Genomic DNA, 26871 nt, shown 5'->3' with positions numbered 1-26871 from the left:
ATCGGACACCTAATTTGTAGGCGCCTTGAGTTTGTTCAGTCTCAAGTCCTCTCTCCCTTCACACAGTACAAGCCTGAAAATTCGTCCTAAACATACTGATACTCTTATAATCTTTTTATGTGTCCGTTACATTGCAAGTGCATTTTGATGAGTTCAAAATGACGAAACAATCCAGTTGAATAAGCAACCAATCATATGAATTCCACAAAGTTCAATCGTTCGCGGTTTGTCCCAGAACACACTGAAATATCATATAAGTTATAACAATATATAATATCTTCTCATCAGAAAGTAAGCGGATAACGCGCTTAACCAAATTTCAGCCAAGCTGCTAGGAGACTCCATACCACGCTGTCTGATACTGAACCATTAAGTTCACACCGGTACTCAATAATATCCCGGAAACAGAAATCCAGTCCTACAAACACCCGAAGGGAAAACTTGCTAGTCCTTTTTGGGGTTCCCGTTGGTAGCCGGTGACCTGGACCTGTCTCCACGCCTCCTGTGAGAATCTCTGTCATGTGGAGAGCTGCCCCGACGATCCCTTGAGCGCGAACGGTCCCTGCGACGATCCCTTGAGCGCGAGCGGTCCCTGCGGCGATCCCTCGAGCGAGAGCGGTCCCTGCGGCGATCCCTCGAGCGAGAGCGGTCCCTGCGGCGATCCCTGGAGCGTGAGCGGTCCCTCTGACGATCTCTTGAGCGAGATCGCTCCCTTCTGCGAGACCGGTAAGGTGATGGGCTCCTGGAACTTCTTTGAGAGCCTGAATTACACAAAATGAACATCTGGTTATAATATCACATATATTGTTGAAATCTGATACAAACTCCGTCCCAGAATAAGTTAATCTAAAATGAGATGTAACAGAATAAGTTAATCTAGTACGGGATGTAACGAATCCTAATATTATGAATCAGGACATGGAGAGTAAGCCTGTCACAGATCAACGAAACTAAACTGAAGATTTTTATAATTTTTTTTCAAGAGAAATTCTACAAGGCTAGGAACAGTCTAATGAAAATATGGCATAGCCTCATTAATTAGGGGTATATACTTCCATTTTTTTTTTATCAAACCAGATAGTTGAAGCTAAAATTAATCATGTACTGGAGACTTAAAAAATACTGTAGCTCCCTCTAGTGAGAAAAGTGACTTGCCACTATGCAACAATATGTACTTGGAACTTGGAACTTCGAAATGTATCTAACACAAAATTCCATAGACAAATCACAAATAAGCAGCAGCCTCTTCAGGTACAGTGAGCTCATTATTTATGGGAAGGGGAAAGATTTAGTTTATTACTGAAAAATAAAATCAAGAATTGACTAAAAAGTAAAAAACAAACAGTCCAGGGACCATGCTAATCTTCTATGTGTTGGTTCAAGTGTTCAACTTTATTGGATGACATTGTAAAGAGGCAGATGGCATTTTGATCCTTGTAAGCTTGAATCCTAGGTAATAACTAATAGCAGCAATCCAAGCAATATGAGTAACAAAAAAACACTTGAGAAAGAAAGAAAGGATGTCATGTACATACCTCTGCGGCCACAATATTTTCCAGGTGTAGGAGTTCTCTCCCGAGTTCTTTTAGCCTGTCATGAAGATAGTTTGCACAAATGTTAGTATTCTTGAAGATGAAATAAATGGTCAACTTCATGCAGAAGGAACCTGGGACCAATTTGTATATTCGTTCGGACATAAATTGCTTCTTAATATCAACATAAGAAAAGTGAAATTAAGTATATCCATTTGCTAAAAATAATATAACAAATCATTAAAACTATGCTATCAAATATCCCTGTGATACAAGTAGATGGGAATAACTTTACGTTGCATTTCAGCTCAATCAAAGTCGAGTTTTGCCCATCTCCATTACTGATGAAGCCATGGTGAAGCAATGGATGCTGCCTCTTGTATGCATCCAATCATATGATTCATGTTGATGAAGCATGCATCAGTACGGTAGCCTGAGTGGTGTTGTCGTGACACGTCAGCGGCACGTAAGTTCAGTCGATGTAGACAACGTGTGGAACTTGCTGGATGATGAGGTCGAGGTTGGTGATGATGAGTCGGTGATGCAAAGCACGCATGCCACATGTTCAACGCTCCAAAACCGCTAAGTGGCATCAGCCCTCAGGTTGGTGCAGAGAGGGTAAGCCATGTTGGTGAGGGAGGTGCAGACGATAAGCGGTGAAGATGAGCTTGGTGGAGTTGGTGATAAGCACCAACAGGCCAGCAGCACAAGCGGATTGGTGTCAACCATGGTCGAAGAGAGCATGGCATGCACCAACCAGGTTGACGTCGAGGCAGCTCACCATATAAACTGGAAGTTCAGGAAGTCAGCACGAGGAGTTAAGACCCCATTTGAACAGGCAGAGAAGAGGTCTTTCTCCATTCTCACACTAGGACAGCATGAGAGCACAACACAAACTATTTCCGTCTAGTTTATATCCTTTCACCTGTGTACAGTCCCTAGGTGGGCTCCCCTGAATATTTATTGCCCGCAAGACAAACTTAAGTTTTTCTTACCGTCTTTACTTGCAAGGTTGTAGCTTCCCTATACATCTCTTCAGGTATGATCCTATTACATCACAGTCCAGCCAGAACCTTTCAATACATATCATGATGGACCAGTAGTATCGATATCTGGTAGGGCCATTGTAATATCCCATCCTGATAGTAGGATCTCTAGGATGATCCTGCTACAACAATATCGATCCTACTCCCTCTGTCCCAAAAAAAAATCAACCTACGAGGGGATGTGACCCCTCCTGGGACAATGTATCAGGACATCCTAGGAGGGGTCACATCCCCACCTAGGTTGATTCTTTTTGGGACGGAGGGAGTACGTTTGTGAACAAAATCCGATGCTACGTGTGTTTTGATGCTTTAGATAATTTTGCATGCTTCCAAGTTGTTCACAACATATTATTGTTATAAGCAATCATGTACCATTCTTTAGAATGAGCTACATTTAGTACTTTGTATACCATAAAAGTATTTTATAAAAAAAATATCAAATTAGGCTCAACCCCAAAAAAGACCATGTCTAGTATCCGAACACTGACATACTAGTTTACTCATACTACATCATTCTTAAGTCCCAACCACATTTCAATACTTACCAAAGTTCTTAACTGATCTGAATATAGTTATTCAAGTTTCAATTTAAAAGTACAGTTTTCATAGGAAGAAACCAGGATGTCACTAATGCATCTAAAGATTCAAGATAAGGAAAAAAAAGAACAGATTATCATGTCATGTTGGAAAAAAGTACTTGAGAATTTGCAGTTGGTATATATGGTTCTTATATTCTAGAAATGCTTCCCACAAATATACGAAGGATAAAACATAGACAAAACATGAGAACAGACCTACCCAGATTAATTGATAGGAATACAGAAGCAAAGGGATAATGAACTGTTTTATCAGTTAGTGTGAGATGCATCTTACTTTTTCTACAGTGACCAGGCGACCTTCAAGTACAGTGCGATGCAGGTACTTTATGCAACGTCTTGCATCATCAACGGAATCCATAGTTACAAAGGCAAACCCACGAGATTCTTTCGTACGAGGATCAAGAACAACATGACAGCTTTGAACCTGAAAATTAAATACTAATTAGCGAAGTGTGAAAATGGTTTCCAGAACTGATAATCCGATAAATGAGAATCATAATCAGGATAATAATGCATGCATTAACAAAATTTGGACAATACCTTTCCCTCCTTACTAAAGAACTTCTCAAGGTCTTCTTCAGTTACGCGAGTGGATAATCCAGTCACATAAAGGTTATTCCCTGGGTTTCTTAAATCATCGTCTCGGCTCCTATTCAAGATCAATAACTGAAACTCAGTACTATGTAGCTTTGCATAATAACTAATAAAATTAAAATGTGCAACTTAAGATACTGCAACTAATATATCATGATCCTTCAGCAAACAAACTGATCTTATGCTCTAAAAAGAGGAAGCTGAGGGTTAATCAGTTAATGGTATTGGTAGGTTACAAATATATAGGTATGTAAGTGTTACTTTTGCACATGTGTATACAACAAGTGAGGAATTGATCTCATATAATCATGTATGCAAGTTTTACATTTGAAGATATGCATTTATTTGTAGCATTGTATATTATTGAACTTGTAGTATATCTAGCTGCGACCCATTGCATCACACAAAAATGATGCTAGTACTGAGAAATGTGCATGCCTGGAGCGACTCCTATCCCTTGACCTTGACCTTGATCTGCCATGTCTTCTAGGGCGAGGAGATCTTGAAGTACTGCGCCTCCTTGGAGGTGGAGACCTTGAATCACTCTTCTTTGGAGGAGGTGACCTAGAGGTACTGCGTCTCACTGGAGTGGGTGACTTTGACTTTGAAGTGCCATTTCTATCTGCAGGAGGTGTAATAGAACGTGCAGTGTACCTGAAAATATAATTGTATTGATTACAACGCATAAAAAATAAAGATTGTTTGGTGGAAGATATCATAGGAAAAACTTACCTCACTTCCTTGGATTGCGACATCTAATAAGAACACAGAGGAAAAAAACATCAGATATAAAAAAACAACTAAATTACATAAAAACCATTTGACAAAAAACAACTAAATAATTATGAACAGAAGTGTAAACATTGAGATGTAGCTATGAATGATAAATGTCTATGCTGCAATACTTTTCATGGTAAGAAAAGAATCATAGACATACTTAAGCCTATATATAGCAAGCACTCATTTAAATTGTGAACACAAGAGTATCAGCATCAAATCTTACTTTTTTAGAAAAGGCAAGTGTGCTTATCTAAAAAACCAGCAATGCAAACTTAAAAGATAGTTACACCAGTTTAAATTGATGTGACGTGATAAAAATAGACTATTCTAATAAGGTATAAAAATTGGCAGGTTAATGAAAATTAGTGTGGAGTTTATAGAATATATGATATAAATGCCCTTTAACCTCTTATAGTAATGTCCATAACATGACGTGAATATGCTGAACTGAATGAACAATCTTGCCATCAAGAACCTCATTTATCTCATATCTATACTCGGGTTACATTTTCGACAAACATATTCATCCTGGTTTACAGCAATAATCTATGTTGTTATATTGGGCTCTTAACACTGAGCGAAAATACATATTATTACATTGGCTCAACAACTGAATGCAATACAAAATGTTCATGTTAGGGTCAAGAGTAACTTGGGTGAGGGTGTTTTATCACGCTTTTCAAACACTAGGCATATGTAAAACGATTGCACACAAATATCTACCAAGTTGATTCCATTCTAGTTACTTGTATAGTTGTATGGGAATAAGTAAAAACTGTTCAACGATGCAAAAAATGTAACAGGTGCAACACAACACTCAAGTATTCATTAGTTACGTTGGACAATGAAATGGTAATACAAAGCAAGCACAAAAACATAGTATGATGAATAAATAATGCACATGAATGCCCAAACACTTGACAATGAATCAAGAAACAAAGCCACAACAGAATAGCACAAACTAATATGGTACAACAGCTTGATAATTAGCAATAAGAACCGTAAAGAAACAAAAGGCGCATTTATGCCAGACTAAATGAACAGTTAATTAGCCAAACATGGAATGTTGTCTAGTGTAACCGCAGCACATAATCTCTTTCTGGCAAGTAAAGTTGAAGATGAAGCAAGAAATTTCAATCTAGGCTGATCCTTTTGTGATCATTTCATCTCCTATTCCCTCTACAATTTTCACTTAAGACCTTGTTGGGTTAATCCCCAAGAGGGAGGGATCGAAGGGGAATGAGGGGGAATAATTCCACACCCTCCAAATCCACCTCCATCCCCATGTCCGAACAAGGCTTAAAAGGAGTTAAGGTAAGCAGCGGAGCAGCGGTGGCCGGTGGGTACCTGAAATCCTCCAATCCCACGAACTAGTTAACTGCTGTGCACCTGGAAGGAAACAAGATGAAAATCGGTCAAATATTAGCAACAAAAAATGCGAGTTAAACAAAAACCCATTCCTATCTTCTCATTGTTCAAATAATTTCCGAGCTTCGAGATCCTTCTACGGTCCTACCGATTATACAAAGTCGATTATTCAGAGACACGATTTTACAACAACCCAGATCTTGCCAACGGGCGGATCGAACCCTAGCGGGTAGCGACCAAATCCGAGGAAGTACGGACAAGACGAGCACGCACAGGAGGTAAATGCAAAAAAAATAAATAAATAAATAAATCCTCCGATCGAGTCGCGCCCGCAGCGAAGAAGAAGAGAGCAAAACTAGGGCGGATCGAGCGAGAGAGGAGTAAGGAAGGGCGAGGGGTGGAGGCGAGAGCGATAGGGTCTCTTACGTGAGGGGTGGGGGCGCGGCGGCGGCGGCGGCGGCGGACGGGGGCCGTGGAGCTCGCCGGAGGGGGCGGATCTGGCCGTGGGATGGAGGGGAAGGAGCGGCGGCGGCGGCGGCGAGGCGAAGAGGAGGGGTGGGGTGGGGGATTTCGGGATTTCGGGGCCCCGTGAGCGTGATGTGTATTTCGGGATAGGGTGTGCATGCGTTTGGCGCACTGTGGCCGTACGATTGGTTCCGCACGGATGGACGGACGGATGGAGAGGAGGAGGAGCAGCGATGCGGCACCGGTGCACAAGATTGGAGGTGGGTTTTTTTTTTCTTTGAAAAAGTACGAATTACCCCCCCGAACTACTGCGGTAGGCCGAATTACCCCCGAACCATAAAATCGGGCATTCTTCACTCTCAACTATTCAAACCGGATGAATTACCCCCCTTGACATAATCCATGGTGGTTTTGGTCTACGTGACGTACGCGTGGCAGTCCAGTCAGCATTCTATTTATAAAAAGATGTGGGACCCACCTGTCATACTCTTTCTCTTCCCCTCTCTCTCTCACGCGGGCGGCGGCGCGAGCAGCAGCGGCAGGTGCGGCTGGTGGAGGGTGGCAGCGGACGGGCGAACGCGCGCGGGGTTGGACGGTGGTCTCACGGGACGGTGCCGTGACGCCTCGAATCCCTCCTCCTCATCCTCGTCGTCGTCGGTGCCGTCGGAGTCAGAGTCATGCTGCTGCTGCCGCTCGACACGATACTGTGCCATGCTCCCGCGCGCAGCCGCCGCCGCCTCCGTGTCCCACGCCGCCGCCGTCTTCGCGTCCCGCCCACAGCCGCCACCAGCTCCGCGTCCCGAGCGCAACAGCGCCGCCTCCGCATCCCGTGCGTAGCCGCTGTCGCCTCCGAGTCCCACGCTCAACTGTGTCCCCGTCTCCGCGTCCCGCGCGCAGCCGCCGCCGCCGCCTCTGCGTCCCGCGCGCATCCACCGCCGCCTCTGCATCCCGCGTCGCCGCGGCCTCCGCATCCCGCGTCGCCGCGGCCTCCGCATCCCGCCCCACCGCCGCCTTCGCATCCCAGGTGCCGTGCTCGCCGAGAGAGGGAGAGAGAGAGGGGAAGAAGAGAGAGATTCACCGAGAGGGAGGGAGAGAGAGAGAGTGATAGATAGGAAGAGGAGAGAGATAGTATACATGACAGGTGGGCCCCACCATGTTTTTTAAAAAAGAAAATGTTGACTGGGCTGCCACGTGTGCGTCACGTAGGATAAAACCGCTCTGGATTGGGTCGAGGGGGTAATTCGTCCGGTATTGAAAGTTCAGGTTGAGTCATGTCTGGTTTTCGGGTTTAGGGGGGAATTCGGCTGACCGCGATAATTCGGGGGGTAATTCGTACTTTTTCTTTTTTTTCACGACTCATTTTGTTGAAAAAGTTTGAAAATTTTAAATTACTATGATTTTTAATTTAGAAACTTCTAATGTGCCGTGGGTTTGAGATCTGGAGCTGTGACTAACATGACATAAGTACTCTCGCTCTCCAAAAATATAAAGTGTTTGAAATTTGTATAATTGCATACAAAATATAACAAATCCTCAATCCTTTGTTGAGGGATACGATAGTTTTTTCATTCATATTATTTTTCAGAACTTATGCATAGAGTGGAGGAGGAGGACAAACCATCGTATCAATCATGGATAGACTTAATTTCATAATTGTTTTGTAAATATTTTTTGTTTTCCCTTTGTAAATAACATCTCTTATTTTTAATATATTTTCACAGTAGGAGCCTCTCCTACTATTTCCTATCAAAAAAATATTCTTTTTTAAAAGAGAAAAAAGAAAGAAACTCAGCACAAGCATAGGCTTACAACGTGCGCAAACACCCTATAAATATACACGCATCCCTATTAACACCTTCGAAAAAACTACACTGGTATATGTTGAGATTAACGAAGTCACCATGGACGTCTTGCTAGTAATATGTATGTTACATATCACTGAACACTAATTTTCCTAGACTTAACTCGAGTGGGAAGGAAGATTCTATAAGGAATATTAGGGCCTATTTGGTAGAGCTCCAACTCCTAAATTTAGCTCTAGGAGTTGGGTCTGGAGTGGAGTTGTGGAGCTGACTAAACTCAGCTCCACCTTTCTAGTTCATTTTGTGAGAGAGCTCCACTCAGCTCCGCTCCTGTTTTAGGTGGAGTGAAACTGTTTGGCTGAACTCCAGCTCCAGAAGAGGTGGAGCTGGAGCTGTGCCAAACAAGAACCTACAAATATTTTTTTCATGAATCGTAGACGGAAAGGGTATTTAATGCTCGGTCAAAAATATTTGTGGTTTAGGCTACAAATAAATTCTTAGTTTAAAAACATTTCTTAAAGAAAACTAAAACGTGAAAAAAAAATGGTATGCCTAATTTTGCCTTGAAAAATACTCCCTCCATCTACTTTTGATAGTCATATTTCCAAATCTGAAAAATCTATTTTTGATAAACATATTTCAATCCAACAACCTATCATCTTAATGTCGTTCTCAAATTTAATGCGTGATTCTCTATTCCTCCACACAAGATTGGCTACATGGATATCGAGAAATGTAAATATTAATGAATCGCTTGTTCACGAGGAATGACTAGTAGCATGTTTAAATAGATGATAAGTAAAATCACTTATCGTTGGTCTGTGTGCTAAGATGAAATATGACTATCAAAATTAAATGGAGGGAGTATTATGAACTTATTACATTTTAGAGAGTTTGGCTAAAATTTATTATGAACATTTAATATTTATCATTGAGGTGTAGTTATATTTCTCATTCCGTAATAAAGTGTGAATTAAGATAAAAGAGAATAAATTCGAAAAAGTCATCAATTAGAGGCCACGAGATAGGAGCTAGAAGCCCATGCACTACTCGTAAGTCCATACTAGAGGGCTGGGCGCGCCAATCCTGTACAGAGTTGGCTGGAAAACTATCATGCGTAGCAGGCTGTAATTAAGAAGATTTATTAAGCAGGCGGTCGAAAGAACACACTAGCAGATACTCCCTCCATCTACTTTTAATAGTTATATTTCATCTTAACACATAGACCAAGAATAAGTAATTCTACTTATCATCCATTTAAACATGCTACTAGTCATTCCTCGTAAACAAGCGATTCATTAATATTTACATTTCTCAAAGCCCATGTAGCCAATCATGTGTGGAAGAATAGAGAGTCACGTATTAAATTCGAGAAAATCAATAAGATGATAGGTTGTTGGATTGAAATATGCCTATCAAAAATAAAATTTTCAGATTTGGAAATATGACTATCAAAAATAGATGAAGGGAGTAATATCATACTGCCTCCGTAATTTAATGTATGACGCCGTTCACTTTTCGATCAACGTTTGACCATTCGTTTTATTCAAAATTTTTGGGCAAATATAAAAATATTTATGTCATGCTTAAAAAACATTTGATGATGAATCAAGTTACATTAAAATAAATGATAATTATGTAAATTTTTTGAATAATACGAATGATCAAACGTTAGATAAAAAGTCAATGGCGTCATATATTAAAATATAGAGGTAGTAGTAAATATAGTATAATAACGTAGCTCCAGCCTTGGTTACAAGACATCTTGTGGGGGAGTGGACACCAGAAGCAACATCTCGTACCGATTCAGCAGCTACTACATCACCGACTACTACCAGAAGAACGATCAAGACAATGTCGCCTGCGGGTTCTCGAACCTCGCAACGATCACTGGCCGAGACCCCGGAACATGCAGATTCGGTATCATGATCGAGGTCGACTCGGCCTTCTCGTGGAAGCTGCAGCATGTTAGAAGCAGCAACCTCTTGATGCTTCTGCAAGTGCTTCTCCAGCTGTCTGTCATTCTCATAGATGCTCGACTCAAAAGAGATGGCTGTAGTAGAGCATCAACCAACTGACAGGAGGATGAGGATATTTGATGTCTGCTGTCAGTATGTTCATCCATGTAGGATTTTTTTTTTTTTGCTATTTTTTCCCTCTTTATTTTTCCCTGGTGGATGCCGCGAACCCGCTATCGCGATCATGCTTGGATTCTTGTTAGTGTAGCCTTTGATCTATTCAGTGCCATTGTGATGAGGATCGTGCCTTGAACCATTGATTGACAATCAGAGATGTTGGGCATTGTTGCCGAACCTGCATGCAACCAGGCGAGTTCAGACTTCAGATTCATCCATGTCGCATTATGCCTTGATATCCTTATACAATTTGATTCTGCATTTTCTGCTCCAAATACTTCATAAAGTTCTGATCACTCAGATCAGATGGCAATGGCGTAAAAAATCCTCCAAATTTACCAGGGCAGAATCATCATGAATGATCAGGAGATATGAACACCACAAAATGTGAGTATACTGCTGCATCGATCCCTGCACGTTGCATATCAGAAGTCAGAAACCACACTATTGATCTGAAGCAAACAATTCGAGAGGTTCTTGATTACCTATATTGATTTTACCTGATATCAGGATGAGAAAAGTCCAGAGAAAGCTCGCCGCCGCTGCGGCCTCTCAGAACTGCATCTCCAATCCCCGACAACGACCAAGCGGTTGTAGCCTCCGTCTCCGGAATGCGATCCGCACGAAATCTCACCCTCCGTCGCGGCCTGACGAACCCTGCTTCGATCCCCTAACAGGTTCGCGGGAGCCCGCCGCGTCGTCGCCTCGTCAGGGGATCGGAGAGCGAGAGGCCTGATTACAAACATGAAAATGAGAGGGACTTTTCTGTAAATGTAACTCAATCTCAGATTCTCATCCAACGGTTAACACAAGTCAAAAAAAAAAATCTATTTGTGCAATCTGACACAAGCAAGTTGACTTACTGAAGAATAACATATACTCCCAGAGTCCCAATGGTAAACCATGCAAATAGATGCTGTTGGAGAAACCGGCTGCGGCCATCGGCATGGAAGAAGAGGACTGCAACGGCAACGACCTAGACCACCGTAGCGACAGCGCAAGCGACAATGACCTCGATGATGCCAAAGCGTCAGTCGCAAGTCGTAAAGGGATCCTAGATCCGTTGGCCTATGAAAGAATTTTAGTAACTTGATTGCCAGCCCATACCATTGCTATCTACTTCAGGAATCTGCTTTTAGTAACAAAAAGAACTAATTATAATCAGAAATCCCTGTGTGCACCTGCTTGCATGCATGCGTGTGCGGAATGGGGGTTGGTTGCAGCAATTACCTCTCTAATGACGCAGCATAACCCATCTTAACAGGAGGAGGAGAAAAATAAAACCTGAAAAGTAAGTCATTCAGTTATTCTCTTTTCAATCCGATGGCCCGAATAAATGTGCAGTTGTTTGACCCTGTGTTAATGCATCAAGCTACCAACTGAACCCTCTTTCTCATGACCAACATATCAATCACTTTACACTTGACCAACATTCTTACAGAGCTCAAGGTTCCAGATCTGTAACACCAAGACAAAAATTAATGGTCTATCACAGTACCAATCATTGACTTACTTACCAAACTAATAAGGATGTCATGACATAATAGACGGTATTTAGTAGTCCATATGACAAAACACCAGCAGCACCATACCTCTTTAGTCTTGCAAGCAAGCTGACACACAAGCAGTGATAGATAATAATGGTTATAAGTTGTAATATTAGCACTATAAAACGAATATGCCATTCCAAGCACAGTTATCATAATTCACGAGAATATCTGAAAGGCTGAATTTAGATCATCCTATTTGTTATCTTATTTGTTATTAAAAAAAAGAATGCTAAAAGGAATCATACATCACTATATATGTAGTGTAAGAGAATTTAGATCATCCTACAATAAAAAAGAAATATATTTACCATAAAACAGATGATTGATTTTAATGTACTATTAATGTGAACTGATCATATATAAACTGGTTGTTTGTCATCACTACTTACTATCATTGTTTTAAGAGTTAGGTGCACTTTTAATAAAATAAGCTGTATTAGTACCACTAAAACAAATGATAATACACTAAAAAATTCATCTACACTACAATACTACATAACCTGGTTTTCATCGCTTATTTTCACATATATGTATAAATAGTATAAATATACCATATCTACCGAATAATATGATAACACCGTTAAAAAAATAAACATGAATGCCTCTCTAATGGATGAAGTATGTAATTCCTTAAAACATATAGGTCCCGCATCGATGTAGCCATGCCCCTAAAAACCATCCTACAATACAATTTTAACACTTAGTACACTATCGGTACACTCACAAATGATTATATTGGTAACTATGTCACTTTAGTTACATTGCGTATGATGGCCTTTCACGTATATTTGATGGCATAGCAAGTACTGCACTCTGCATTGAATGACAAAGAGGGACAGATATAAGGAGGGGTGATGAAAAAAAAATTAAAAATTTTTTTTGAGTCGATTTGTGGTAGAGAATAGACAAAATGTGTACATGAAGTTAGTAATAAGTACTTCCCAAATTTTAATTGAATACATACAATATCATGTTTTTAAATAAGTGGGGTCAATCATTCGACACTACTTAAAAAATATATAGCTAAAGAGAAGTACCACTATGAAAATATGTAAAACACCATATCATTATTTATATTTTGATAAAGATTTATACTTTAGCGCCAAATTTGTTTCCACCATATGTTGTTTATAATTATATGAGACTCATTTACTAATTCTAAGAATGTACTTATTTTCACCAAAGTAGTTTTATGCGTATTTTATTGGATTATTCATGTTTTGCCAATACTACTTGGCAAAGAAAATACATAATTCTCGTGATGAATTAAGAGTTGTACTCTAGCAAAATAACTGTCTAAAATCTTATTTATTTATTTTTTTCAAATCTATCTATCATGTATGCTTCTCACTCCTCAAATAACAATCAAAAAGTTTTGGAACATTTCAGATACTTTTAGAATCTCAATATCACCCAAAATAAACATAAAAAGATCCACTTAAAAACCAAAGCTAAATTCTATTGTTTTATTATCACTGGCTAAAATTTAATTTAATTTTTCTCATCAATCTATTAATTGTGCTTCTCATACCTCAAATAAGAAAAGTTTTGAAAAATTCCAAATACTTTGAGAATCTCAATCTCTTCCAAAATTAAATAGACCTAAAAAGATGTACTAAAAAAACAATGCTAAGATTTGTTATTTTAATTTTTACATATGTACTTTCAAATTAACGTTGTATATTTGTCAAGCGATATTTGACACCATAAAATACGATATGAAATTGTTTGAAACATTATTATCGCATTAACTATTACATGTTGGTGTCATTTGTCATGATATATTTATCACTACAATAAGTTTACGATTAAGTTTAGCTGTGCATATTTATGTAGTATTATTTATAATAAAATTATAGATTAAAGGTTGTTGACAACAAATCAGTGCTGAAGCTGATGATTTTTCATGATTAGTATTTCTTTCCGATACTACTATGTACATGTGCATGTTTTCTTTTTTATTTTTTTGCTTTATCTTTTTTCAGTCGTATATGGTGTAGGTATTTAAGTTTTGTTTTTTTCCTGGGAAGGAGACAATCGTATGACGTAAGCACGTTATGTTTTTTTCCGGGATAGAGAGTAGCAGCATGGGAATTTTAAGAGCTCTAATCCAATGTTTAAAATAGAGGGTCCACTAATTTAAGTGAAAATTGAAGGTTGGATGGTTTTCTTTTTTTACTCTAAATTTATAGGTTTTCTCTAATTTTATCAGAGCGTCACGCGACAATGTAGGAGTGTTTATAAGACATTTAATAGACTTTTAGTATATAATACTCTCTCCGTATTTTAATGTATGACGCCGTTGATTTTTTAACAAACGTTTGACATTTCGTCTTATTCAAAAAATTTATGTAATTATCATTTATTTTATTGTGACTTGATTTATCATCAAATGTTCTTTAAGCATGACATAAGTATTTTTGTATTTGCATAAAAATTTGAATAAGACGAATGGTCAAATGTTGGTTAAAAAGTCAACGGCGTCATACATTAAAATACGGAGGGAGTAGATTTCTTGGGTTTCTCTAATTTATTTGAGAGAAAAGTTTAATGTACTTTTAGTATATAATAGATAGATTTAAAAGATGGTTTAAAAGAACATTGGTTGGATATTTATTATAAATCTTAATTTAACTAAATATATTTATATTTGTTAAGTAATATATTTTATATTTATGTTGGAGGCATGTCATGAAGCCCTTCGGCTGGACCTGCCGAAACCATAGTACCAGCAAGGATTCAAGCTAAAGACGTCAAGACCATTCAAGTGAAACCCTATGGTGAAAGCCATAAGCGAAGATGGCGAAGGCTGGAAAGCCGCATCGGTACTCCGAAAGTAAAGGCATCTTGGGCGAAGGCATCTCGGGCGAACTACAAAGACTTTGCCATGACGAGTTCGGCATCAAGGAGGCCCAACAGGCCGCCCCCGGTGTTTTAGGCCCGTTCGCCATAGACCAGGCCCAGCCTATCAGCCCATTAAAGGCCCATATGTGCAAATGACACTGCGTACCCATGTAAATGTCCCTTTCATAAGGGCAACCATGTAAAATCCCCTGTAACCCTAAACCCTAGATGGTGCAAGCTTGTGCTAAGGCTATAAATAGACCTCTAGGGCCATGTAATGGGGGGATCCCCAAAAAATTTTACGAATCAATACAATTGCTTTTACATTCCAACTACTATTGGGAGAACCACGCCTTTCGACGTGGCATAGTTGTCCATTCGACAACAACTGGCGCCGTCCGTGGGGATACCCAGACCGAAAGGGCGAAATGGGACCCTTTTCGCCACACGCCACGCCCTTCGCCATAGTACCAATAAGGTACGGCGTCAAGGGCTGCGGGCGAAGAGGTTTCGCCCACCCACGCCCTTCGCCATAGTGCCAATAAGGCACGGTGTCAAGGGCTGCAGGCGAAGAGGTTTTGCCACACGCCACGCCCTTCGCCATAGTGCCAATAAGGCACGGCGTCAAGGGCTGCGGGCAAAGAGGTTTCGCCACACGCCATGCCCTTCGCCATAGTGCCGATAAGGCATGGCATCAAGGGCTGCGGGCGAAGAGGTTTCACCCATGCACTTCGCCATAGTACCAATAAGGTACAGCGCCAAGGGCTGCGGGCGAACAGGTTTCGCCCACCCACGCCCTTCGCCATAGTACCAATAAGGTACGGCGTCAAGGGCTGCGGGCGAACAGGTTTCGCCCACCCACGCCCTTCGCCATAGTGCCAATAAGGCACGACGTCAAGGGCTGCGGGCGAAGAGGTCTCTCCACACGCCACGCCCTTCGCCATAGTGCCAATAAGGTACAGCGTCAAGGGCTGCGGGCAAAGAGGTTTCGCCCACCCACGCCTTTCGCCATAGTACCAATATGGTACGGCGTCAAGGGCTGCGGGCGAACAGGTTTCGCCCACCCACGCTCTTCACCATAGTACCAATAAGGTACGGCGTCAAGGGCTGCGGGCGAAGAGGTTTCGCCACACGCCACGCCCTTCGCCATAGTACCAATAAGGTACGGCGTCTAGGGCTGCGGGGGAAGAGGTTTCGCCACACCCACGCCCTTCGCCATAGTTCCAATAAGGCACGGCATCAAAGACTGCGAGCGAAGAGGTTTCGCCCACCCACGCCCTTCGCCATAGTACCAATAAGGTACAGCGTCAAGGGCTGCAGGCGAATAGGTTTCGCCCACCCACGCCCTTCGCCATAGTGCCAATAAGGTATGGCGTCAAGGGCTGTGGGCGAACAGGTTTCGCCACACCCACGCCCTTCACCATAGTGCCAATAAGACACGGCGTCAAGGGCTGCGAGCGAAAAGGTTTCGTCACACCCACACCCTTCGCCATAGTACCAATAAGGTATGGCGTCAAGGGCTGGGGGCGAAAATAAGTTGCTTCCAAACTGGGGGGCTACGAGGCCACCCTAGCCTCTGGAGCCTTTCACCACACCCATACCCTTCGCCACAGTACCCGCAAGATACGGCGACAAGGGCTGGGGGCGAAAATGAGTTGCTTCCAAGCTGGGGGGCTACGAGGCCACCCTAGCCTCTAGAGCGTTTTGCCATACCCATGCCCTTCACCACAATACCAATAAGGTATGGCGTCAAGGGCTGCGGGCGAACAGGTTTCGCCACGCGCCACGCCCTTCGCCATAGTACCAATAAGGTACGGCGCCAAGGGCTGCAGGCGAACAGATTTCGCCACACCCACGTCCTTTGCCACAGTACCAGCGAGGTACGGCGACAAGGGCTGGGGGTGAAAATGAGTTAAGGAGTTGCTCCCAAGAGCAGCCGAAAGAGATTTATCATTTTTCAAGATGCTCCGAGGGGCCGGCAAACTCAATTGGACACCTGAGTGTCAAGCCGCCTTCGATGGGCTAAGGCAGTACCTTCGGCACTAGTGTAAAAATCCGTTCAGAAAAACATTTTCTGCTGATTCGGTGTGCCGAAAGAGTTCATTACCGACAATAACAAGCGGTTTGACTCCGAGAAGTCCAAGGAAATGTGCGAGGGGTTAAAACTTGAAATCAAGTTCGCATCGGTTGCACACCCGCAGACGAACGGGGCAGTCGAAAGGGACGAACGGCAAAACCCTAGCAGCACTAAAGAAAAGATCAAAAGCCGGTAACAGTTAAAAAGGTTGAAGTACTAAAAAGACCGAAAGCCGACAACGGTCAAAACGATCAAAGTACCTAAAAATACCTTCGCCAAAGGCAAAAAGGGGAAAGTAGGAGCCAAACAGCCGTAGCACGCACCACACCTCATTTATTTGCCAAAAAGCACAAGTTACAGATAAATTCCATTGCCCGCTAAAAGGCATTCAGACTTTACATCCGATTCATCAGTAAAAGCAGTCCTCAATGGCGAAGGACTACCCCCTTGAGCATCTTTTTCATCGCTAGTTGTTAGATCAACACAAAAAATTTTAAAGCGGTGAAGAAGGAAAAACAAGGATTATGCTGCGTCGACGCTGGGCAATGGCAAACTGACGCTCAGTCATATAAAATTCATGGGTGTCTTCACCTTTTTTGTGTATGATATTTCGTGGAAAAACCCCAAGGCAAACGTTTGATCGACGAAAACGCCAAGGGGGCGATACGAATCGGCCGAAGCACAGCTCGCCGAACGTTGAAACCGCAACAGCTCATTTTCGGAAAACATACCGATCGTCGCTACACTCGACTTATGCAAATACTTAAGCGTTTCTAGACATATATGCCAAAAGTCGAGAGCGAATGATGAGGGCTGAAAAGTCAATGTGAATTCCTTTCGGTAACACAAAATGGGGCCGACACGCTTCGCCCTTCTGAACGTACAAGTTGCAAAATGCGATCATAGCGAAAAGAAACTTAAAAACATGCACATGCTCCATCGGGCAAAAGCACATACGTGTTATACAAAGGAGTAAAAAATTTTATAAGTATATTACATCATCCGTTTTAGGACATTTTCGCCTCGCCCCTACTAAGTCCGGCGAACATGGTTCGTCATCTATACTGTACACGACTTTAAGGGGGGAAGGAGGAGGCGAAATACACACCGACGTCAAGCGATAGCAGCTCGACGATTAGTCATTTCGAAGTCTAATCAAAGTGTGGCAATGTCATCGCGGCGCTGGATGTGGCACCGGTCGTAATCCTCTAAGGTTCGACCAGGATGTCTTCGCCTCCAATTCGCCATTTTGACAACCACATAGCTACATAAAATGCGAACGCCTGATCGACGAAAACGCTAGGGGGGCGAAATGAATCGGCAGAAGCATCGCTCGCCGAACATTGAAACCGCGACAGCTTGTTTCGGAATAAAGATACCGAATGCCGTTACATTCAACTTACGCAAAACACAAGCGTTTTTCCCAGCGCAAAATTCTACGAGCCAAAAAGGGAAGTCAAAAGCTGAAAAGTCAACAAATCTTTTCGCCAATCCCCGAAAGGGGGCCGAACGCATGACTTTCGGCAAAATCCCCGCTAAAACAATAGGGAAAAGGGGAAAGAAAAAAAATATAAGTCAAGAATCGTGCAAAGCAGACAAACTTAGCAAAATATAATCACCCAGTGTTATAATACAGCTTCGCCATTCTCGAAAAGCGAACGCCAGTGTTCATATTTTTCTACAGGAGTCTAAAAAGAGGTTTCGGCAGGAACATCGGCCGAAAGGGGGTGCCTCATGCCATACCGTATAGTTTGCACGGTCTCGGCCGAAGCTCCTTACTCACCCTTGCCCAGCTTGTTGGAGGCATGCCATGAAGCCCTTTGGCCGGACCTGCCGAAACCATAGTACCAGCAAGGATTCAAGCTAAAGACGTCAAGACCATTCAGGTGAAGCCCTATGGCGAAAGCCATAAGCGAAGATGGCGAAGGCTGGAAAGCCGCGTCGGTACTCCGAAAGTAAAGGCATCTCGGGCGAACTACAAAGACTTCGCCATGACAAGTTCGGCATCAAGGAGGCCCAACAGGCCGTCCCCGGTCTTTTAGGTCCGTTCGCCATAGACCAGGCCCAACCTATCAGCCCATTAAAGGCCCATATATGCAAATGACACTGCGTACCCATGTAAATGTCCCTTTCATAAAGGCAACCATGTAAAATCCCCTGTAACCATAAACCCTAGAAGGTGCAAGCTTGCTCTAAGGCTATAAATAGACCTCTAGGGCCATATAATGGGGGGATCCCCAAAAAATTTTACAAATCAATACAATTGCTTTTACATTCCAACTACTGTTGGGAGAACCACGCCTTTCGACGTGGCATAGTTGTCCATTCGACAACACTTTATATTGTAGAAAATCATATTTTAAATACCGTTGATTTTTATGAATGTATGTTTTTCTGTCTTTTTTATGTACATGTATATGTTTTTTTTCTTCCAGCAAAGATTAGGAAAGTTTTGTTTTCAATTACGTACAAACGCAAAAATCATATTTTAAATACCGTTGATTTTTATGAATGTATGTTTTTCTGTCTTTTATATGTACATGTATATGTTTTTTTTCTTCCAGCAAAGATTAGGAAAGTTTTGTTTTCAATTACATACAACGTTGTACGTCCAGAAAGAAAGCAGTAGCATTTGTAACATACAAACTTATACATACATGAGGAAGTTATTATTTTTAATAATAGATCTAATCTAATAGTGTAAAATAATGGGTACACCAATTTAAGTGAAAATCAACAGTGAGATTAGATAGTGCCATGTGGCAATTTAGGAGCGTTTGTAGGAGTGCCACATGGCGGCTTAAGAGCGTTTCTAGGGAGTTTAATGGACTTTTATTATATAATAGATAGATAGATAGATATAGATAGATGGCATTTATTTTCTTTCCGTGGTAAGAGATAGGAAATAGATGTACCCATGCATATATTTTCTCTTTCCATCTGTTCATCTACAAAATGATGGATAAATCACGAACTACACCGAGTCATCACGGCCGGCCATAAAATTAACCAACACTCGCTTTGGTTACGCTTCACGGCTTTGAGCCATGCTAGTAGTAATACAAATTGGAGTGAAAAATTATAATCTCAAAATCATCCGCATACATATATTTGAAAACAGTGTATACTCGCTGCACCATATATAAAGTGCAGTATAAAAAATAATTTGATATTCGTACATGCATGCATCCAAATATTCTTGCCCTGCAATTGCTGTGACGTATATTTTCTTTCCAATTGTAAATAAATCCATGTATGCATAGTAAGCAGCGGCATCGTGATAATTGACCATAAATCAAACAAATGCCCACTTCGGTTAAGCTTCATGGTACAGTGCCATGCTAGTAGTAATACAGGTGTGGTTAAAATTAAAATGGGCAATGCGAATTCGCTGCACCAAAATCTCATGCCGTGTCGATGATACTGGCACTAAAATAAATACTCGTCTGGCTATGGCCCGCGAGTGCTGAAAAAAATTCATCAACTTATATATGCGCGCTATATATAAAAAAAATAGCGTCACAATGCCAAAACAAGAAAGCTATATACAAGTCTGCTATCATACACACAGTGACATCAAAAACCAACAAATTAATGGGTACCTAAAATACTTTGACGCCCAAAATAAAATAAAAATATGGATGAAAAGCGATGAACAATTCTACGGCTGCGACATCAGGAGCTTTAGGATAGAATTTCCTTTTTAGCTTTATAGTGGTCATGTAATTTTCTCTTTTTACGTTGGAATTCCTAATCAGGGGTTTTCTCTATGGAGATGTAATTTAACAGAATTTCTATGTAAATGTATGAATTCTGGAAGTAATGGACTCGCAATTTCTGATTTTTATTTATTTATTGAATTTAAATTAAATTGTCTCTAACAATCTGCGGATAACGGACCTACTATTACGACCGTCCCGGTTTTCCCATCGTCAGTGTGCCGTCCACAGCACCGACTGACTGATAAAATGGTTTGATCCTATATTCATTCAAAAACTGAGGGTGAGTTTCCGTGAAGTTGGGATCCACAGGTTTCAAAATATTCCCCGCCAACGCGTTCATACGGATCAATACTTGGTGAAAGTCAATTGACACAGTTAAGCTTGACCATTTAAAGTTGGGATCCACAGGTTTCAAAATATTCCCCGCCAACGCGTTCATATGGATCAATACTTGGTGAAAGTGAATTGACACAGTTAAGCTTGACCATACGAAACGATTGTTCGTATGTCTGTTCGGACGATTTCCTGCCATAGCGTACAAGAACATCCCAAGTTTTTCTAGCGCAGACACCTCGGATGTTCCAACGAGGCCATACGAAGTGACCAACAGGTCATGTAGACTGTGTATTTGCTCCCGCGTCAAACGGAACATGGCCCTATATTGCCTTCGATTCGCCATTGTTTCCAGCATCCAACTAATACCGATTTGAACCGGTATTTGCCTTGGAGCTCTCTCGTTTATTTGAGTGTTGCAGCTAGTAAGTCGATGATGGCATCATCATCATCGCTGCTTGTGTGCCCTCCTGTGCCGTGTGAGCCAGACGCACCGGTACTCATCGCCGAATTCTTTAAAAAATTAATAGTTGGAAAATATAAACAGTGTCACATACGAATTCGGTTAGCTCATTAAGAAAAATTTAAACAAAGGAGAAATAGCTAACATTACAGTAAAAAAAACATGTAGTATTAAAACTTGATATGTCACACAAACCTGTAAGCGGCTGTGAGCTGCGCAACATCAACAGCTTGCCATTGAACTTGTGCTTGTTCTTGTGTTGGTGATGCTCCAGCAATGTCTGAGTGGTTGCCGACAACGGTGCGCCCCTCGAACACCGCGTGGTGCAGCTGAATGTGCTTGAGAGGATCATTTCTGAAGGTGCTCACGCCTTTCTTGATCTGTGACATTTAGACATGCACAAGTCAGAATGGACAGTGCGAAATGTTACAGCTGCAGCCTTAAAATTCGTATGCAACAAATTAGTAGTAGGTGTTCATGCTAAAAAATATTGCCCGGTAATAATTTTACTTTCAGCAAGTCTGTAGTCAACTTAAAAAACTTTGTGTATACTGATAACTACACATCGGTCACACAATGCTACCAAATACTAAAAATTAATAATGTACTGCAAGCATTAGCCTAATAATTTCAGTCAAACTGAACATGCTGTTGCCTATATGGCTGAAGAGAAGTGGATGTCACCCACAGACACAGGCATGGCAAGTGAGTGAAAATGGGGCTTGGCCATCATTAGCATCATTAACACAGGCATGGCAAGTGAGTGAAGATGTGCCAACAACACGCAGGTACATACTGGACAGACCACAGTAAACAAATGTCCCCAAACCTCTCATCACATCACTTTGCTACTACCAGCCTCCATAACTCTCATTCAGATGGTGGATATGGATTGCCTTTGTTAATTGTATGTCTATCTATCTACAGCTTGCTTACTTTGCCAAATGCCATGCCTAAAGCTTTACTTTGTTTGGTGACCTTTTGCTATCTGCCTGTGCCAGAGAAGCAGCATAGTTTATGCCCATCATTAGCTGCATAAACAGCTACTTGTCTGCCTTAGGTTTGGCCTGTCGCCAGCAGCCATGCAAATGATATGTGAAGATGCATTTTTATGATGCACCTCCTACAGTCCTATAGACAGTTGAAAAAAGATGCTGCACCTATAGTCCTATATAGGGCAGTTCAGTTTTCTTTTGGTTTTAACCTTTCAATTAATATATCTTATATTTTTTATAGGTGGCTTTTGGGGGTTGACCAGAAAAAGAGTAAACTGATACTTGTCGGAGCTTCGGCCATTTCACTACAAGAGATCTTATGATAGGTGACGCTTCATTTACGTCACAAACATTGAATTTTTCGTCACGTTCCGTAATCTGTGACGCTCCCGTGACGAAAATCCATTCATCACCTATCATGCGTCTCTCTAATGACGTTCTATGACGAAACCTTATTTTTTGGTCATTAATCTAGTGACGATCCTTCTGTCGTCGTAAGTCTATGACGTCCATTTTCGTCACCATCAAGCCCAAAAATCGTCATAAGATGCCATGTGGCCTATTAAGGCCCATGTGGTGAGCAACATGATTATGGGCTTAGCCCAATGGCAAGCCCGTCTAGATTTTAGCTTGGCCCATCCATGATGTAGCATATTTTCAGCCTGTTTATGGGCTGAGCCCAATTGAGGAGGGATTTATACACTATTTCAGCCCAATTTTATTAATCCATTTACAGTAGTATCAAAAAAAATGAGTGGGTCAAGCCCATTTTGAAAGACAATAAAGGCCCAAGCAATATACCCAACAACAAACATATAGCACAAAGATTGTAGCCCAGTTAATATCCAATAAAATTCAGTTGACATATGATACATTGCAAATACATATGGGTCAACCCATTCACATATTCAAATACAATCACAAGTTTGATACAAAATACATTACAAGGTAACTTTCCAAAACAAAATACATCAGTACATTGACCATGCATACCCAGATAGCAAAATAATCAAGTTCAATACATCAGTCACCATATCCAGCCATAAGTCACTGACCAAAACAAAGTCACATGTCCACATGGGCCGACCCAACCATGTCCAAATACGATCATAGGTCCACTTACCAAACACAATGTCACGTGTCGAAATCACACCAACCATACTGCCATCTCTTCGTGAATCAGCAAGACAACAAACCTTATCTCTGAAATTACATGCAAACAATTTGTAAATGCATGTTTAGTTTCAGCTGCTGAAAGAGAAAATTTACAATATCTAATCTAAACTACTTATTTATGTACATAACCATGAACAAAGAATTCAAGTACACTGCAAACTACTTGAACAGATCAAAGGTAACTTATGCATAAAGTAGACCATGGAGTTATACTCATTTCTCATATAACAGTAAAAAAGAAGCGAAGCAATTTACTGATATCTTACCATGGCATGTCAATGAGATCCTGTCCTTTGCTGTGTTTCACAGTTAAAAGGAACATGGAACAATAGAATAGTATGGAACATTCTCATGGTTAAGTTTCTTTCACACTTGTCCTATAGAAAAGCAAACATTAGTAGCACAATATTTGTAACCACAACCATACAAAACTTTGAACCCCTGCATATGGCCATACAAAGCTTTGAACCCCTGCATTGCAAATTGAGGCACAGGCATAGGCATAGGCATTGCAAATTGAACATATAGTACTAGTAAGTACCTAAATAGAAAGAGAACATAGGCATAGCAAATCAAAACAATAGAGTTATACAAGCCAAGACATGTGAAACATAGCCATAGTAATGTAAGCCTACTGCAAGCAGAACCCCTCCCCCTTCCCTCTACGACAAAACAAACTGAATTGCAAACTCAATTGGCTGTGTACGTAGTGCTTTATCGACAAATTTTCAGCCATTGTAACAGTAAAGTGTGGATGATAAAAAAAAAATCATATATGGTGACCACATATTATGAAGCTACTATTGACTATGTTTTCGGTTCAGATTACAAGGTAGTTACATGGATCTGATTTCAGTAGAACCCAAACATGAAACCATGGCCAATTTTTTATGCTCTATTATTATATTGGATATGTGCTAGGAAGATTTCTGGGATGTGTGAAGGATTTAACTAATGTTCTGTAGTCATCATTAAGGTCATGATGCTACACAAAGCACTTCCAGCCCTATATATCTGATCACACCAACAAAATGCAGCTACACAAGTACCCAACACATAAATTATTTATATCAGAACTTAAAAGTACCCTTCTATGTAGAAGCTACCATCCCAAAGAGAATAAGAATCACCTTTGTCATAAAAGGTGAGCACATGTAATTATACAAGACCAAAAAGTTGTAATTTAAACAGAAGTGCTGAGACTATTGTTTATATAGATAGCTAGATCATTGTGCGTGCTAACCTTGGAAAAAAAAAGGAATAGTTTTCACCACCCAGTTACTACCTTCTTCAGATCTCACCACCAGTTACTAAAACCCTGCAACAAACAGAACCCAGTTAGTTGAAAAAAAATAGCTAGTTGATGAAATTTGCTATTTAACAAAATGTTCTTTTCCCACACTGTCGAATCGCTTCTGAAAAGATGGGTGCAAATTTTAGTTTGTCATAAGGCTGAAAATTTGCTTACAAAACAACTCATGGTTAATGCTAAATAAATGAAAGTCATCTGTACTGACTGATGTTTTGGTAACATAAGAAAGCTTTTTTTTACTGAAATTTGAGAATTGAACTAACCTATATTGACTGAAACATACAGACAAAACTATTTTGATAAACTAACCTATATTGACTGAAATTTGATAATGACCTCTACTTGCTGAATTTGCAAAAATATAAAACCTAACTACTGTGCAGAGTTTGGTTTCTCCCTGAACTAGTGCTTTATATGCCCTACAGTATCTACTCCTACTTTGTCCAAGACAATTCTACTGCATTTACAAAACTAATATATACTTTCTGAAATTTGTTAACAGAACTAATATATACTTGCTGAAATTTACAAACTACAAAAATAACTGCTGACAAAACCAATACCCATTTTGCATACAAAACAAAAGACTGAACATGGGCATATAATTTAGTTTGTAAGTACACTTGATTGCTCTAGACCATAATTAAAAAATAAACTGATAGGAAACCTAACCTAACATAATTTGTCATATTCCTCTGATTATCTCCACCTGCACATCGCACATTTCTGAAATTTTCAGTTCAGCTCGGTTCAGCATTTTGTAACAAAGAAACTAAGCATGCTCAGAGATCAGGCAAAACGATTTATATATATACTTTCTTCTGAAAGATGGATGGTTTCTGAATTCTGATGAGATTAACAAACATGGCTTCAATTTGATTACAAGTCAAGAATTATGTTTCTGTGAGGTGAGGTGAGGAATGCAAAAAATGCAAATTGCTTCTGGTGGAGAGTTAGACAGTGATAGATGTGAAGGACTTTCTCCTTTTTGGCAACAACAAACAACATATATTGCAGATCTTCAGAGCAGTACACTGCTGCTGTGGCTGTGTCTAAATGCCTCCTATAAAGTTATACTAGTACCCATATATGCATGCACAAAAGATGCACACACACACACGCAGACAAATCCAAGTGATGACTGATGCTGATGCCTGATTCCTTGTGGTGGTTTGCACTGATGGCATTTCACTAGTTATAGCTACCTTCTCCTCCTCTCACATGACAGATCGATGCCCCAACCAACCAAACCTGCTGCAGGGGATGTTTTTAAGGCTAAGCTAAACTATGTTAACGTGCTTGCAATTACGAAGCACAGATCCATCTGATGACATGCCATATGCTTATACTACTTGTTGCCAAATCACTTTGAGTAAAGCTATAGCTGCCTTATCGTCGGCGGCACCGGATCCGCGCGGGGTGGCCGAGCCGCCCCCGCCGCCGCGGTGTTGAGGAGGGGGGAGGGTCGCCTCGTCGTCGTCGTTGTCAGCGGCGGTGAGGAGGGGATGGCGGGCCGCCGAGCCGAGGTCGCCGAGCCGCCGCCCGCCGCCACCGTAGCCACTCCCTATGGCGGCGGATCCGGCCCTCCCGAGGGCGGCGCCGCCGGATCCGCCGCCCGCCGACGCCATCGCCGCTCCTGCCCGAGGTCGCCATCCGCCGCCGGCACCACCCGTGTCATCGTCGTCGTCGCCCACTCGTCAACGCCGTCGTCGGGGTCGGCGCCGCTGCCACCACCACCACCGGGGAGGAGCGGCCGCGCGCGGAGGGCAGCCCGAGCGACGGGGGCGCCGAGAGAGGAAGAGAAAGAGAGGGAGAGGAGAGAGAGTGAGAGAGGAAGAGAACGTGTGAGGACTGAGAAGGGGAAAATATCAGGGGGGGGAGAGAAGAGGTGGAGAGATGAAATTTTCGAAGTGGCGAGGAGAGAAAATTTTCATTGAAATTTTGAATCGATTTTTATGGCACTAAATCAACTCGTATGAAAAAGTTGTAAAAAATAAAAGTTATACAACTCATTGATATCTACCAATTTCCTTTTGGTCATTTCTCCATCCGAGTTTGATTGAACTATATAAAATTTG

At 41.4% G+C, this 26871-nt stretch overlaps 1 protein-coding gene and 1 long non-coding RNA gene across 3 annotated transcripts; both read right to left on the bottom strand.

The window, feature by feature from the left end:
* Window positions 1-225: 225 nt before the first annotated feature.
* Window positions 226-6496, bottom strand: LOC127782142 (serine/arginine-rich splicing factor SR45a-like). Of its 2 annotated transcripts, none has more exons than XM_052309213.1 (8): window positions 6346-6496; window positions 5899-5940; window positions 4504-4526; window positions 4210-4425; window positions 3718-3826; window positions 3452-3601; window positions 1536-1590; window positions 226-761 (listed from the first exon to the last, which is right to left on the bottom strand). In XM_052309213.1, the coding sequence occupies exons 3-8, from the start codon at window positions 4524-4526 to the stop codon at window positions 445-447; spliced, it is 870 nt and encodes a 289-aa protein (XP_052165173.1). In that variant the 5' UTR covers window positions 5899-5940; window positions 6346-6496; the 3' UTR covers window positions 226-444. The 2 variants fall into 2 exon arrangements, with proteins under 2 accessions (XP_052165173.1, XP_052165174.1); XM_052309214.1 differs by having other exon boundaries at window positions 4210-4344.
* Window positions 6497-23143: 16647 nt separating this feature from the next.
* Window positions 23144-26656, bottom strand: LOC127782451 (uncharacterized). The gene is made up of 3 exons (XR_008019178.1): window positions 25466-26656; window positions 23748-24799; window positions 23144-23508 (listed from the first exon to the last, which is right to left on the bottom strand). It is a non-coding gene; the product is annotated as an uncharacterized LOC127782451 (long non-coding RNA).
* Window positions 26657-26871: the final 215 nt, after the last annotated feature.

The sequence above is a fragment of the Oryza glaberrima genome, chromosome 8, assembly GCF_000147395.1.
Source record: "Oryza glaberrima chromosome 8, OglaRS2, whole genome shotgun sequence".
In the NCBI taxonomy this organism is placed as follows: domain Eukaryota; kingdom Viridiplantae; phylum Streptophyta; class Magnoliopsida; order Poales; family Poaceae; genus Oryza; species Oryza glaberrima.
The sequence above is the reverse complement of the archived record's forward strand: the minus strand, read 5'-3'. Positions and strand labels throughout refer to the sequence as shown.